Genomic DNA, 12,401 nt, shown 5'->3' with positions numbered 1-12,401 from the left:
CTCGCCGCCGTCTTCGGTCGCAGAAGTGTAGAAACACGTTCACCCGGTGGTTCTTCTCCGGCCGGCGCCCGGGTCCGAGCTCACCGGAGGACGGCAAAGTAAGAATGTCTGTCGTCGTGCACGGAGACGTTTGCAGAGCGCACGCACTCCGGAATCCTTCCCCCCGTCGCCCTGACAAACAGCGGCGTGGTCACCGCAGGCTCGCAGCAGACACCCAAACATCTCGCTCCGCTTGTTAATAAACCCGTCACCATGTTTTCCACGACCCGAGCTTCGGGCGTTATATTTTTAGGCTTTGGCTCCTCCGCCGCCAACATCTGCGCGGCTTCGTCTGGCCACGCGGAGGGAACGCATGCGGCCAATCAGCTGATGGGAAATGTCACCGCTCAATCGACCCGGCGCTTCCATCCAAACAGCGCGGTGGGAGCGACACAATAGCAGGGTTGCGGTGCCTCAGCCTCTTATTACACCTAAAAATGCCCTTTTTCTGAGCAAAGCGGCGAAACAAACAGGGACCGCGGAGCTGCCAGCAGATGAGTCACGGCCCTGTTTTCCAGTCGGCGTGCGGGACTCGCCGGGCCAGAGCGTCCGAAGGCGCCGGCCCCCAAGGTGAGGGCTTGCGGGGACGATGGCGGGCGCCAGTAAACAGGACGGGACCGTGGGAAGTGACTCGCCATCTTCCTGTAGACGTCGCACGGCGCCGCGGCTCCGATTTAATTTGCAAGGTGGAATGAAGGGTGTATCTGTTCGGCCCGCTCAAAGAACGCGGATACTTTTCCGCGCCCCCCCCCCTCGGGCCCGGACCCGGCCCGCCGCCCGGCCCGGTGCTCAGATCGCCCACCGAAGCCCCCCTGGTCCGCGGCGAACAGGAGCGCCCTTGTCCTCGCCTGCAACCGATACGGCGGAGGTGAAAGGCCGGCAGCCAAAGGGAAAACCGTCTCCTCCGACCAGAAGCTTTTCATGGGAGAGTTTATTGGGGGTTTTATGTAATAACTGGCGATAAGTAATCTGGGGGGAGTCACTCATTAACCCGCGTCCTCCACCATATTTTTTAATGACGGTTTTATTGTAAGCGGACGATGGTCAGCTCTTTGGGAACGACCCGGTCCGCTCGCTTCTGAAGCGGCGTCCACTCCGGCCCGGCCAATCGCAATCACGTCCCGTACGACCCTGCCCGGAGCGCCGCGGCGCCGGTGCTCCTCAGGCGTCCTGGACCACGCGTCTCCTAGATGAAGTTTTCAAGCGGCATACGTGACAGTATAGTTGTGCTGTGTGTATATATTTATATACAGAGAGAGAGAAGGTCGTGGAGGCTGTGACGGATGAGGAAGTGCTAGAGTTGGATAATGAGTGGGTGGCTGAGAGGCAGTCAGGGCACAGAAAGCCACAGTAATTACACCAGGGTTTCCCCCTGCGAGAACCCACACGGCCGTGAGTCCGGCCGGCCTGAGCACGTGAAGCCCGCCTCCGACCGGCCAACGAACCGCCGTCCGACGGCACCGACCAGCGACTGGCCCCCGTCCTGGCTTCTCGGCTCCTGGCTTTATGGGTCGCGGTGAAGTATCTGAGCGTCCGTCGCTCGTCGGGCCGGCGGCGCTCCTTCTAACCTGCACGGGAGCTTTGACCGGCGGCCCGGCAGCCGCGACACATCCACCGTCTGCAAATGCTAGGCGGGGCCTCCAATTTAGGACGGCTGTGGATTTCTACACTGTGTTTACAGGATTATATTGGCGTTATGCAGAGGACTGGAGGTCAGTGAGCAAGAGGTGTGTGTGTGTGCGTGTGTGCGTGTGTGCGTGTGTGTGTGTGTGTGTGTGAGCGTGCTTAGAAACAGGTAAGAGCCATAGGAAGTTGAGAAAGAGCTGACGGGTGGAAAGCGGGATCATTTTGTTTTTGGTCGTCTCTCTGGTTGAAGCCTCACCCTGTTTGAAAAGCCTCCTTTATTGTGATTATACTTGATGAGTTTATTGTTCTTTACGACACGGCCTCTATTAGCGGTCGTCGCTCATGAGTGCGTCCGACCTTCACGCCGCCCTCCGTCTCGATCGCTCGTCTGCCTTCTCCCTCTCCGGCGGAGGCAGAAGGCGTCAGGATCTCTGCGGCGTCTCTCCAGGCGCTCCTTCCTGGGGGGGGGGCGCGTCGGGTTTGTGAAGTGATTTTATTTTTATTGTTTCTTTTAAATGAAATTTATTTAATGTGCCGTATAGGTTTGTCCGGCGTCGACCAAGGATCCTGAGATGGTCTCATTGTGGTCTTCAAGGGTGCCGTCCGGTCCGGACCGGGAAGCGGTTCCACCGCCGCACCGTCCCATCGACTTCGCAAAGCCCTGAGAAACATCACGCCCAGCGTTCTGAAAATCATCTTTATTGTTTTGAAGACCGGCCGAGCCACCTTCTATAAATTCTTTAAATAAGTATTTGCTCTGCGGAGTCACGGGGTCAAAAGTACACCGGGGTTTTCGTCACCTCTCCGATGGAGTAGAAACGAGCCGACCGTCGAGGCCTCGGTGGGAAACGAAACGTGGACGTACTTAACTCCAGGTGTTAGCACAATAACCATCATATTAAATACATCTTACAGGTTAATAAAAACAACAAATACAAAGACAAACTGGGGGAAACGTCCGGGGCGGTGACTCAACACGGGTCACTGGTATTTTACATGTTACCTCCTAGTCATTTATTACTACCGTATTAGTCTTTAAGAAGCATTTTGGCGTGGAACTGTGTTTTCAGTGTTCGTGATCATTTTATAAGTCCTCGTATTTGACACGTCGCCGCCTGGCGTGAACAAAATAAATATCGGCGTGTGATAAAAGTCCTCTGAGATGCAAAGGAGTGAAAGTTGATATGTCGCACAACGTCGACGGCTCCGCAGAAGTCCTCGGAGTGCCCTTCGCTGAGGAGGCGGGATTTTTTGCGTCTGGCTTATTGCTCTTTGTATGACTTACAGGATGATAATAATAAGACTAAGAATGAGGAAGAAGAAGAAGAAGAATAACTTAAACTTTATAAAAAGCATTTCCTTTGATCAGACTTGACTGGCCTGGGAGGACAACTGGCTCCATCCCAGAAGCGCAGATTGGATTTGCGTCACGAAGCTTCATCGGTATAAAAGACTTGTTCCAAAGTGCAACTTAATTGCGTTTCAACATGAATAGAAAATAAAGTCATTTCAGTCGGACCGCTTCTCGGACTCCTCGCGACTTCCTCGGCTTGTTGTCCGCCGGCGAGCCTCGGGCGACTCGTCCTCGCGCAGCCTTCGCCGGGTGTCCGCCAGGGTTGTTCTTCTGACGTGCGCGCGAGGAGGCCGGGATGCACGGAGGATCTACTGAAGGCGGAAGCGGCTCATATGGCGGTGGCGTTGGCCCAGGGGGGGAAGGAGTCCAGGTGAAACATGGCTTTGCCCCAGCTGTTGATGGCCAGGGTGATGCAAATGATGCCGATGATGTTCATGACGATCCCCGTCTTGGCCTGGAGGGAGAGGACACACGCCGGGGGTCAGACGCCGACCCGGGTAGATCCGTCCGCGACGCTTTCGTATCGGTCGACCGGATGGAGCACTTTCAGCCGATCGGACGGCCGAGAGCGACATCTGTATCTTAATGCCGTCGTCTGCCGAACACGAGCCACGAGCGGCGAAACAGCGATGAGAGGCTGAGCCGACGGCTCGGCGGGCGCCGCCCCGAGTGGCTTCCCGTCGTCGGCTTGATTTATACCTCCAACCTCCTTACGACTTCACTCTGTGACTGCCTGCGACGGCGGTCATAAATCTGTTCGGCCCGCACTTGTCCGGCAGCGGCCCGAAAGCAACGGCTTCTTCTGTCCAACGTATAATTTGCAGAGCAAACAAAGCGAGCGGTACTCACCATGTCAGAAACCCGGAGGTATCCGTAGGAGAAGACGATGGCGTTGGGAGGCGTGGCGACGGGCAGCATGAAGGCGAAGGAGGCGCTCAGGGTGCAGGGCACCATCACGTACAGCGGGTTGATTCTGATGGACTGGGACTGCAGGAGGTCACACGAGGCATCGACAGTCTGTCTGCGGCTCCGCCACAAAACCCTTCCCTCCCTCGGCCGGACGCTTTTCCGCGACTATAATCGCGGAGACGAAACGCGACGCGGATCGAGACGTGCGCGAGACTTTCATTTGGGGGGGCGTAATTAAAACGTCACTTCTGCAAACTGGCATGAGTCACGGTATCCCAAAAGGGAAAAGCCGTTGAAATGCCGGGCTCCGAGGATCCTCCGAAGCGCCGCGCTGCTTCTGAATTACACGCCGCAGCAGCGTGGCCTGCGTGCGCATAGTAATTTATTCTTCTTTAAATAAACATTGGGTGAATAGAGTGGGACCGCGTCGTTAGTCGTACTTCAAAACTCCGTCAGGTCACCGGAGAGTCCGGCTGGAAAGAGAGCCCGGTGATTGTCCGAGAATGTGGCGCTCGCCCGACCGTCACGCGTCCGCTTTCCCGGCGTCCCCTTCCCGCTCGCCAGATGAATGTCCGCGCTCCCCCCCGACCAATATTTCCCCCCCACGCCCCGGCTTGGCACGTCGTCCCGGCCCGGTGTTCTCCTGAATGCCCCGCCAGAGCCCACAGAATGGCCATTCTTCCCCTGCGGCGAGGCGGTCTTCTTTACAAGGCTCTGGGATGAATTGGCGTGTTTGGCAGGTTACTAATGGGAGGAGGGGCCCGGGCCGGGGGAACGGCAGCTCCGGCCTCAGCGCCCGGCGGCCCGACCAGGAGAGTAGGGAGCGCTTCCGGGGTCGCATTTCTATCCGGGAAATCGGATCCAAAAACAAAAGTAAAAACCGGTTGACCCCGTGGAGGAACTCCTCTGAGACGTCTTACCATGGAGGCTAAGATGGGCAGGAACAGCGTCGCTGTGGCAACGTTGCTGGTGCACTCCGTGAAGGTGGCGATCAGCAAGCACAGGACAATGGCAATGGCCCAGGGAGGGATATTTTCCAGGGGCGTCATTTGATCTCCCATCCACTTGGAGAGTCCCGATTTCTGAGGAGACACCGGACAGAAGACGAAGTCGCTCGTGAGCCTTTGCCCACGTCCCCCCGTTAGCGATCGGAGCTGAAACATGGACGGCGACCAAAAGCCGTCCGGCGGAACGGGTTCGACGGGAAAGGGAAAGGGAGAACGGCGGCTCGGAAACAACCAGGTGCCGTCAGGGGTGAAGATCCGGAAGGCGCTCGGCACTGAATAGCCTCTAGTGTCCTTCTTTCACTGCTGCTGAGGAACAGCTTGTTTGAAATGTGCTGCATGAGCTGCCTGACAATTACAGCTTTTGTTGTCCTCTGGTTGTGACCCCCCCCCCCCACCCCACCCCTCCAACTCACCCCATCCCGCCCCCCCTGTTCTGGCCCGCTCTTGCTCTCCTGCCCCAAGCCCCCCCCCCCCCCACATCCATCGTTTGCTTTCAGGGATCTTTTTACTCTCATCCGTTGAGCTGGAGCACGTTTGGATGCAGATACAGCTCCTCCACCACCTCCACCCCCGTGTTGGAGCTCTGTTCTTAGACGTAGGTAGGATCCTCGTCTCCTTGTCCGGGAGAAACGTCCCCGTGTGGCATCAACGTATCACGGCGGCTCGTCCCTTACCTCACTGCCCTTGGCCAGAGCGAAGCCTCCTCCCAGGAGAAGCACGATGGACCACGGTAGCTTCTTTTGGGCGATTTTCCATGTCAGCAAAGCTGAGGACTGGCCAGCGTTCTGATGAGGTACTGGGGAGGTGAAAGGTACGTACCAGAGACGTCATATCAACGCACACGCTCATCAAAACTCCGGAGTCATTGGACTAGAAGTCTTTCGGAGCGATGACTGACCGGCGTCGACACTTTGAGTCCTGCTGCAGAAACGCGGCGGTTTGGACGGGAGAACGAAGAGAAGGATGGCGACGAAGACGGCCACGGTTGCGTCCGTCACATACCTGGGCGACGGACAGAAGAGGAAGCAAACTCAAAGCGCGGAAGCGGACGACGACGAGCGAACCACGAGGAGCGAAAGGAATTGTACTTTTCTTTGAAGAGATGTGTGGCCCAGCCGGCCACAAAGCCTGGATCCCTGGAGAACCACAGCACCACCAGCAGCGTGAAGAGGCCGAGGATGCTGATCTCTCCAAAGGACATGGGTCCCAGCAGACGGTGCTGCTCGCGGATCACGTTGTACGCGGCGATCTCCTTCTCCGTCTTCATGGCCCCGCATCCCCACGTCTTCTTAAAGCTAGAGGCATCGCAGGGGGAGAAGACGCTCAGCGGAGGCTCGGCATCGAGCCGAGGCGCCTCGATAGCCGAAGTCGGGCTCGGAGTCTCCTCGCACTTACTCGAATCCCATGAAGACAAACTGCAGCCAAAGCCAGGCCAGAGCCAGCATGAGGATCATGTTGGGGAACGCAAATCCAAACCAGGAGGCGAAATTGATCACGTCTCCGTTATCGGGAAAGAGTCTGAGGAAAAAGGAGACAGAAGGGGTGACGAGAGCTCGGCGAACGGAGCGGGACGGCGAAAGAAGGGAGATGCTCACTGGCCCATTTGGCCCTTCAGCACCAGGTTGGGGCCGGTGCCCGTCAGCGTGGCCGTGCCTCCGATGCTGGCGGCGTAGCAGACGCACAGGGTCATCCCTTTGCACATCCGCAGCCTCTCGGCCGCCGCCTTCAGCCCGGCCACTTCGGAGGAGGCGTCTATGAACGTCGCCGCCGCCGAACCTTCGGCCGGGAACAAGAACAAGACGCGTGAGTGTCGGAGCTCCGCCGGATCGCCGGGCGCCTCCGGCCGGCGGGTGACCTCGGCCCACCTCGCCCCTCGCTCTGCTTATCGGTCGCCGCCGCCGGCTTGCCGCCCGTCTCCGACATTTGGACCTGCTCCTCCGAGCCGAGAATCTGAGGCATCTCGGCGTCGCTGTCGTTGAGCTGCTCCAGCACGGCCTGGACGATGGGCACCATCATGGCGGTGGTGGCGGTGTTGCTGATCCACATGGACAGGAAGGCCGTCACCGTCATGAAGCCGAGCATCAAACTGTGGGGGGGGGGGGGACACGGAGCCAATTCATTTCCGGTTTTCTCCTCCGCGTGACCAATGGAAAGGCGGCGCGTCTCCGGCGAGCGGTCCACTCACAGCGCCGGACGGACTCCGACCAGCAGCAGCACCCTCAGCGCGATGCGTTTGTGCAGGTTCCAGTGCTCCACGGCCACGGCCACCAGCAGCCCCCCCACGAACAGCATGTTGGTGTCCTTCAGGTACTGCATGCACACCTGCCGGGGAAAAGACGACTGAAGGCGCGTCCGCGGGCGCGGGCGCGGGCTCGGGCCGGGCCGGCGCCGCCGAGCCAGCGGGGTCACTTACTTCTCCGGACTCCATGATGCCCAGCAGGGGGAAAAGCAGGGCCGGGAGCAGAGCGGTCACGGCCAGCGGCAGCACCTCGGAGCACCAGTACACCGCCATCAGGGCGATCACGTACGCGCACTCCGCCTGCTGGGGGGTCAGAGAGCCGAGCGGAGGGTTAGGACGGCCGCGTGTTCCGCTCAGATGGCAAACAGCGCTTACGTAACACGGCCAGGAGGAAGCTTGACGGTTCAAAGGGCGCAGATAAGAGTCGGGGGGGGGGGGGGGGGGGGGGCGAGGCCGGGGTCAGGAGCGTCCCGGGCCTCCGGAGCCCCCGCCAGCTGACGGACCACTCCTCATATTTGCCTTTATTTCCGTGAAATGCTTTGAGCAGGTCTGGACAAACAGTGAACCTGATCTCCGTGCGGGAGGGAGGGGACACCCCCCCCCCCCCCGGGAGCCCCCCCCCCCCCCCCAAGCTTTTCAGCGTCTATCATAACAACACGTCTCCGCGTCACATGTGAGCAGCAGCGGCGCGTTCCCACGCCGACCGCGGCTCTTCATGTGAACTTCGAGGGGTTAAAACAACAGGGACCCCCCCCCCACCACCACCACCACCCCCCCATCCAGCCCCGGGCAACCCGCGGACCCCGCAGCACCCCGCACCCGCCCCCACCCCCACGCCCGCACCCCGCGCCCCGCCCGCACGTTCCCATGCGTGTGCGCCGCGCATCAGCAGGTGCATGAGGTCGGACCCTCGGAGAGACCCCGGACCTGGAACGGGACCGAACCAAGACCGGACCGGGGGCTTCTCGGGACCGGTTTAACACTTTAAAGAGAGGAGCGGGTTCGATTTGGAGTCGGTTGTTCAGAATCCGGAGTTCTGCACGGCTTTGGTCGGACAGAAGGGGAACCCCGGAGGAACCCCGGAGGAACCCCGGAGGAACCCAGGAGGAACCCCGGAGGAACCCAGGAGGAACCCCGAAGGAACCCCGGGGGAACCCCGGAGGAACCCCGGAGGAACCGAGTACGTACCGGCGTCCCGATCACCAGCGGCAGCGGGAGGAGGAGGAGGGGCGTCAGGAAGAGGATCAGCTCGCTCCTCACGGAGCGCAGATACGTGAAGAAGGTCATCCTCGGGGAGAAGAAGAAAGGATCTGCCCGCTCTTTGGGTCGCGCTTTTTGAGGCGCACTGGGGAGGAGGAGGAGGAGGAGGAGGAGGAGGAGGAGGAGGAGGAGGAGGGAGGAGGAGGAGGAGGAGGAGGAAGAGGGGGGAGGGAGGCCGGGCCGACGGCAAATAAAGGAGAAGGGGAGTGAGAAAGGCAGGGAGGGAGCGGGGCTTTGTTTGGGAACTCCAATGCCAGGACAAAACCGGGATCACTCGTGATCCAGGGAAAAGGCTCTTTACAAGCCTCCTATCTTCTGTGTCACGTTATGTAATGACGTGTCATAAACATGCAATTACATGTAAGGTAGTCGATGTTTAATCCGGCCAGACTTTTGCTAAAGTGACAATTATTGACCGTCTGCGCACGACTCTTCTGTCCTCAACCTCTGGAGGACAGAAGTTCTCATCGGAGGAGCTTGGAATCCATTGGAAGAGTCTGCGCCTCCGGCCGAGGACGAACGTCTCACTTCGTCTTGGTGTCACTCTTCCTTTGTATTTGTTTCACTCTTCCCTTGTATTTGTTTCACTCTTCCTTTGTATTTGTTTCACTCGTTTGAAGAATACAGAATAAAAAGAGGTGCTCTTCGATGCCACTTGAGTGAACTGGATCCACGAAGCCGGTTACCCTTTGAGTCCCCGCGGCCGTCCTGGTTTGATGGTCAACCAGCGAGGAGGCCGGACTCCAAGTCCAGAAGAAATGATTAGCCCTCAAGAACAGAGTCGCTCATTAACGTCCCGGGACCTCCGGGACCTCCGGGACTAACGGGACCTCCGGGGCTCCGCGCCTTCTGGCCCGTCCTCTCGGAGCAACGTCATATTATCAGGAGCCGAGGTATCTCCTCTGTCTCTCTCCTCTGTCTCTCTCCTCTGTCTCTCTCCTCTGTCTCTCTCCTCTGTCTCTCTCCGGCGTTCACGTTTTCACCCCGCCTGCTCCCGTCCCGAGGAAAACCCCGGCCTCGTGATGGATTCACACGTCCGAGTCCAGTCGGGTGATATTCGCGAAACTCCAAATCCCGACCCCGGTGTCTGAAGGTCCCGCTCGGAGGGATTCAAAGAGTAACCGGCTTCGCGGGCCAGACGCGGAGCGGGTCCGGACCTCGCTCTTTGAGACGACCCCTTCCCACCGGCAGCGAGCGCTTGGACACAACGGTGGGGAACGACGGCCTTTCACGGCGCAAGAACCTTGGAGAGATCCCAGCTCAGAGCGGCCCGCCTTCTGCCTCCACCCATTGTTTGTGTTTCTCGCCACAGAAGTCAGCACTTCTGACTCACGGCCAGAAGGTCCTCGCTTGGATTGCCTCTCTGTGCGGAGTCTCCTTGATCTCCATGTGTCTATGTGGGGTTCCTTAGGGTTCCTCAGGGTTCCTCCCACAATCCAAAGGCATGCCGGAGGTTCAAGGAGACCCTACATTGGTGAGGAGAAGGTTATCCCGGGTCAGGATAGTGGTAGATGATGACTGGATGAATGGATGGATGTTCACCGAGTGATGCTTCAATGAGGTCCCCGGAGGTGGACTCAATCTTTGAAGGGAATGGACTTGTATGTCCCGACCCCTCACCACCTCGCATCCGCCGCTTTCGGCACGCTTTGTCTTGTCTGGGGTTTGTCTGAGCGGACGGCGGTGAAAACCGTTGTGCCGAACTGGTGCATTCTCCTGGGCGGAAGTGAAAAGGCGTTTCCCCCGAACGTGATGGGTTCGGGTCGATCGCGAACGTTCCGCAGCAAGCATGTGATGCGGGGCTGGATTTCCCGACAGAGGCGGGAGCTCCGCTTGGCTCAGGCGGTCCACCTGTCGGCTCACGACATCGCTTGCGGAGTTGTGTCGTCGGAGCCGCCGATCGTTTCCGGCATCGAGGGAGGTTCGCTCCGACCGTCCCGGGAGGCTCGCCCAATCAGAGGCCAGGATTGGCTTCTCGCGGCCCTTCCATCAAGGCGGTGGCGTGGAGTCACGGTCGGCGATGTCACACGGGAGGAGGACGGCGCCCGAGGAGCCTTATGACATCACATCAGGCGCGGTCAGACACTGGGATAGCGCCCGGGAAGGCGGCGACGCGTGACGGTGTTTATTAAAGCTGCGGGGAGTGCGTCGGCCGTTCCACTGGATGTTTGGTTTTCCAGTGTGTGTGTGTACGCACCGGACTTGTTTGCCGTGCCGATTGCGTCAGAATGGAGTGAATGGTCGGAAGCTGTCCTCGTAAAGCGTAGAGTTCCTTGTCCACATCAACAAGTATTGGGCAACGGGCAGGTTGGAGAGGCATCCGGAGCCCGTCGCCAGATCAGATAAGCGGGTCATCGGGGGAGATGGTCACTGACTCGGACCGTCGCCCTCTCAGGCAACGGCGGATATGCCGGAGTGAGCCAAGAGGCCGAGAAGCTAATGAGAGGAATCCCCATGACAGCAGAGGTTCAGCACAGGAAGCGGCGGTGAAAGTCTAATAAATAACGGCAGGGAGGACCTTTGGCAAAGCGTGCGGGCGCACGGGGCTCGCGGGTGGAGAGCGGGTGATCGCACTCGGCGATCTTGATAGGACGCCGGTCACGACAAGACCATGTGACCGGCCGCTGATACGAGTGAGCCGACGTTGAACCGGCGGCGCGGATTCCCCGAACAAAGCGGAACATTCCTGGGCAAAAGACGCGGCACGTTTGCTCAGCTGCCGGGGCCGCGCAGGTAGAAGAAACATTTCCAAACATCTCAGCGTGTGCGGAACACGCAGACCCAGGAGAGGACAAGGAGGACACAGGCCGAGGGCGGCCAGGCCTGAGGGAGAGCAGCCACGCCAATGCCAAAGGCTATAAACCTCACAGAGGAAGAAGAAGAAGACGAAGCGCGCTGGGTGCCAGCCGCCGCAAAACCTCACCAAAGAGGAACAAGCAGTACACAGATTTCTGGAATTACAGTGAAGTTAAAAGTCATTAACATTGTTGAACGGGGCCTCTCAGGCCACGCAGGATTAGTGAACGCCGCGACTTCAAGGCGGTGCGAGCGCTCGTCGGCAGGAGCGTTCCAGAAGCGCGGCTCCAGGAGGTCTACTCCTACGGTACGTGGAGTGAAACCAGCGGCCGGCGTCCGGGGCGGCTCACCTGGCGCCGCCCTGCGGCTCCGTCACCAGATACGGTGAGGAGTCCGACGGGAAGGGCAACGTCCCGTCTCCTTCACCTTGAACGGACTCCGAGGCCATCCGGGTCGGGGGCGGATGCTGCCCGGACGGGTTTCGGGGAGACCCCGCCGTCGACCCGGAGCCCCGTCATGTGACGACACACTCCCGCCTTCTCCGGGACTCAAGGGAGAGGCTAACGCGCCGCCGCCTAGCTTGGTTCGATGGAATGCATGGATGGAAGGAAGACCGAATCCCAGCAGAGGACGCCTGCAAACCGGCGCCGAGGAGCGACCCGCGGACCATCTATGCGTCTTCTCTGATGGATCGGCGGCACGAACCGCCGGCGATCAGAGGCCGGGAGCGAAGCGAAAGGCCAGCATTTTAAATAGAAACGAGAGGAGGACCGGAAGCCGAAAAGAACGCGGAGAGCTCAACCGTCCGACCGATGAAATCTAAGAAATTTGGGAGCCGATTCCTGCCAGTGGGAGAGAAGCAGCGGGTCAAAACGCTGGGTAAACACAGAGGGAACAAACACTCTGAAAACACATGCACGCCGCTGGAACACACCAGCGTGATGTGGCAGGCGAGGGGAGGAGCCCCATCAACCAGAACACACACCTCGGACGCGGTGCAGGCCGGGGAGCGGGACGGGGCGACGGCGGCGGCGACGCCAGTAGTCGTCGCTGTTGTTGCGGTAATGTGTGTCAAAGGTCGTTTTTGGACTTCACGTGGAAAACAGGAAGGTCCGCCCCCCCCCCGTCGGAGCGGAGACCGGGTCCTACGAGCCGGTTCCGCCGACCCTCC

The 12,401-nt window shown here is 59.4% G+C and overlaps 1 protein-coding gene across 1 annotated transcript; it reads right to left on the bottom strand.

The window, feature by feature from the left end:
- Positions 1-2,348: 2,348 nt before the first annotated feature.
- On the bottom strand, positions 2,349-8,520 carry slc13a5b (solute carrier family 13 member 5b). Its single transcript, XM_086164859.1, has 12 exons — positions 8,363-8,520; positions 7,349-7,477; positions 7,121-7,257; positions 6,801-7,021; positions 6,531-6,711; positions 6,331-6,453; positions 6,024-6,230; positions 5,834-5,937; positions 5,610-5,731; positions 4,849-5,010; positions 3,869-4,006; positions 2,349-3,473 (listed from the first exon to the last, which is right to left on the bottom strand). Exons 1-12 carry the CDS (start codon positions 8,459-8,461, stop codon positions 3,348-3,350), a joined length of 1,749 nt encoding a protein of 582 aa, XP_086020985.1. The 5' UTR covers positions 8,462-8,520; the 3' UTR covers positions 2,349-3,347.
- Between the last annotated feature and the right edge of the window lie 3,881 nt (positions 8,521-12,401).

This window comes from Fistularia commersonii, chromosome 18 (assembly GCF_037954325.1).
Source record: "Fistularia commersonii isolate RoL2024-O1a breed Wild chromosome 18, RoL_Fcom_v1.0, whole genome shotgun sequence".
NCBI classification, from domain to species: Eukaryota; Metazoa; Chordata; class Actinopteri; order Syngnathiformes; family Fistulariidae; genus Fistularia; species Fistularia commersonii.
This window is presented reverse-complemented; position numbering and strand designations above follow the sequence as displayed.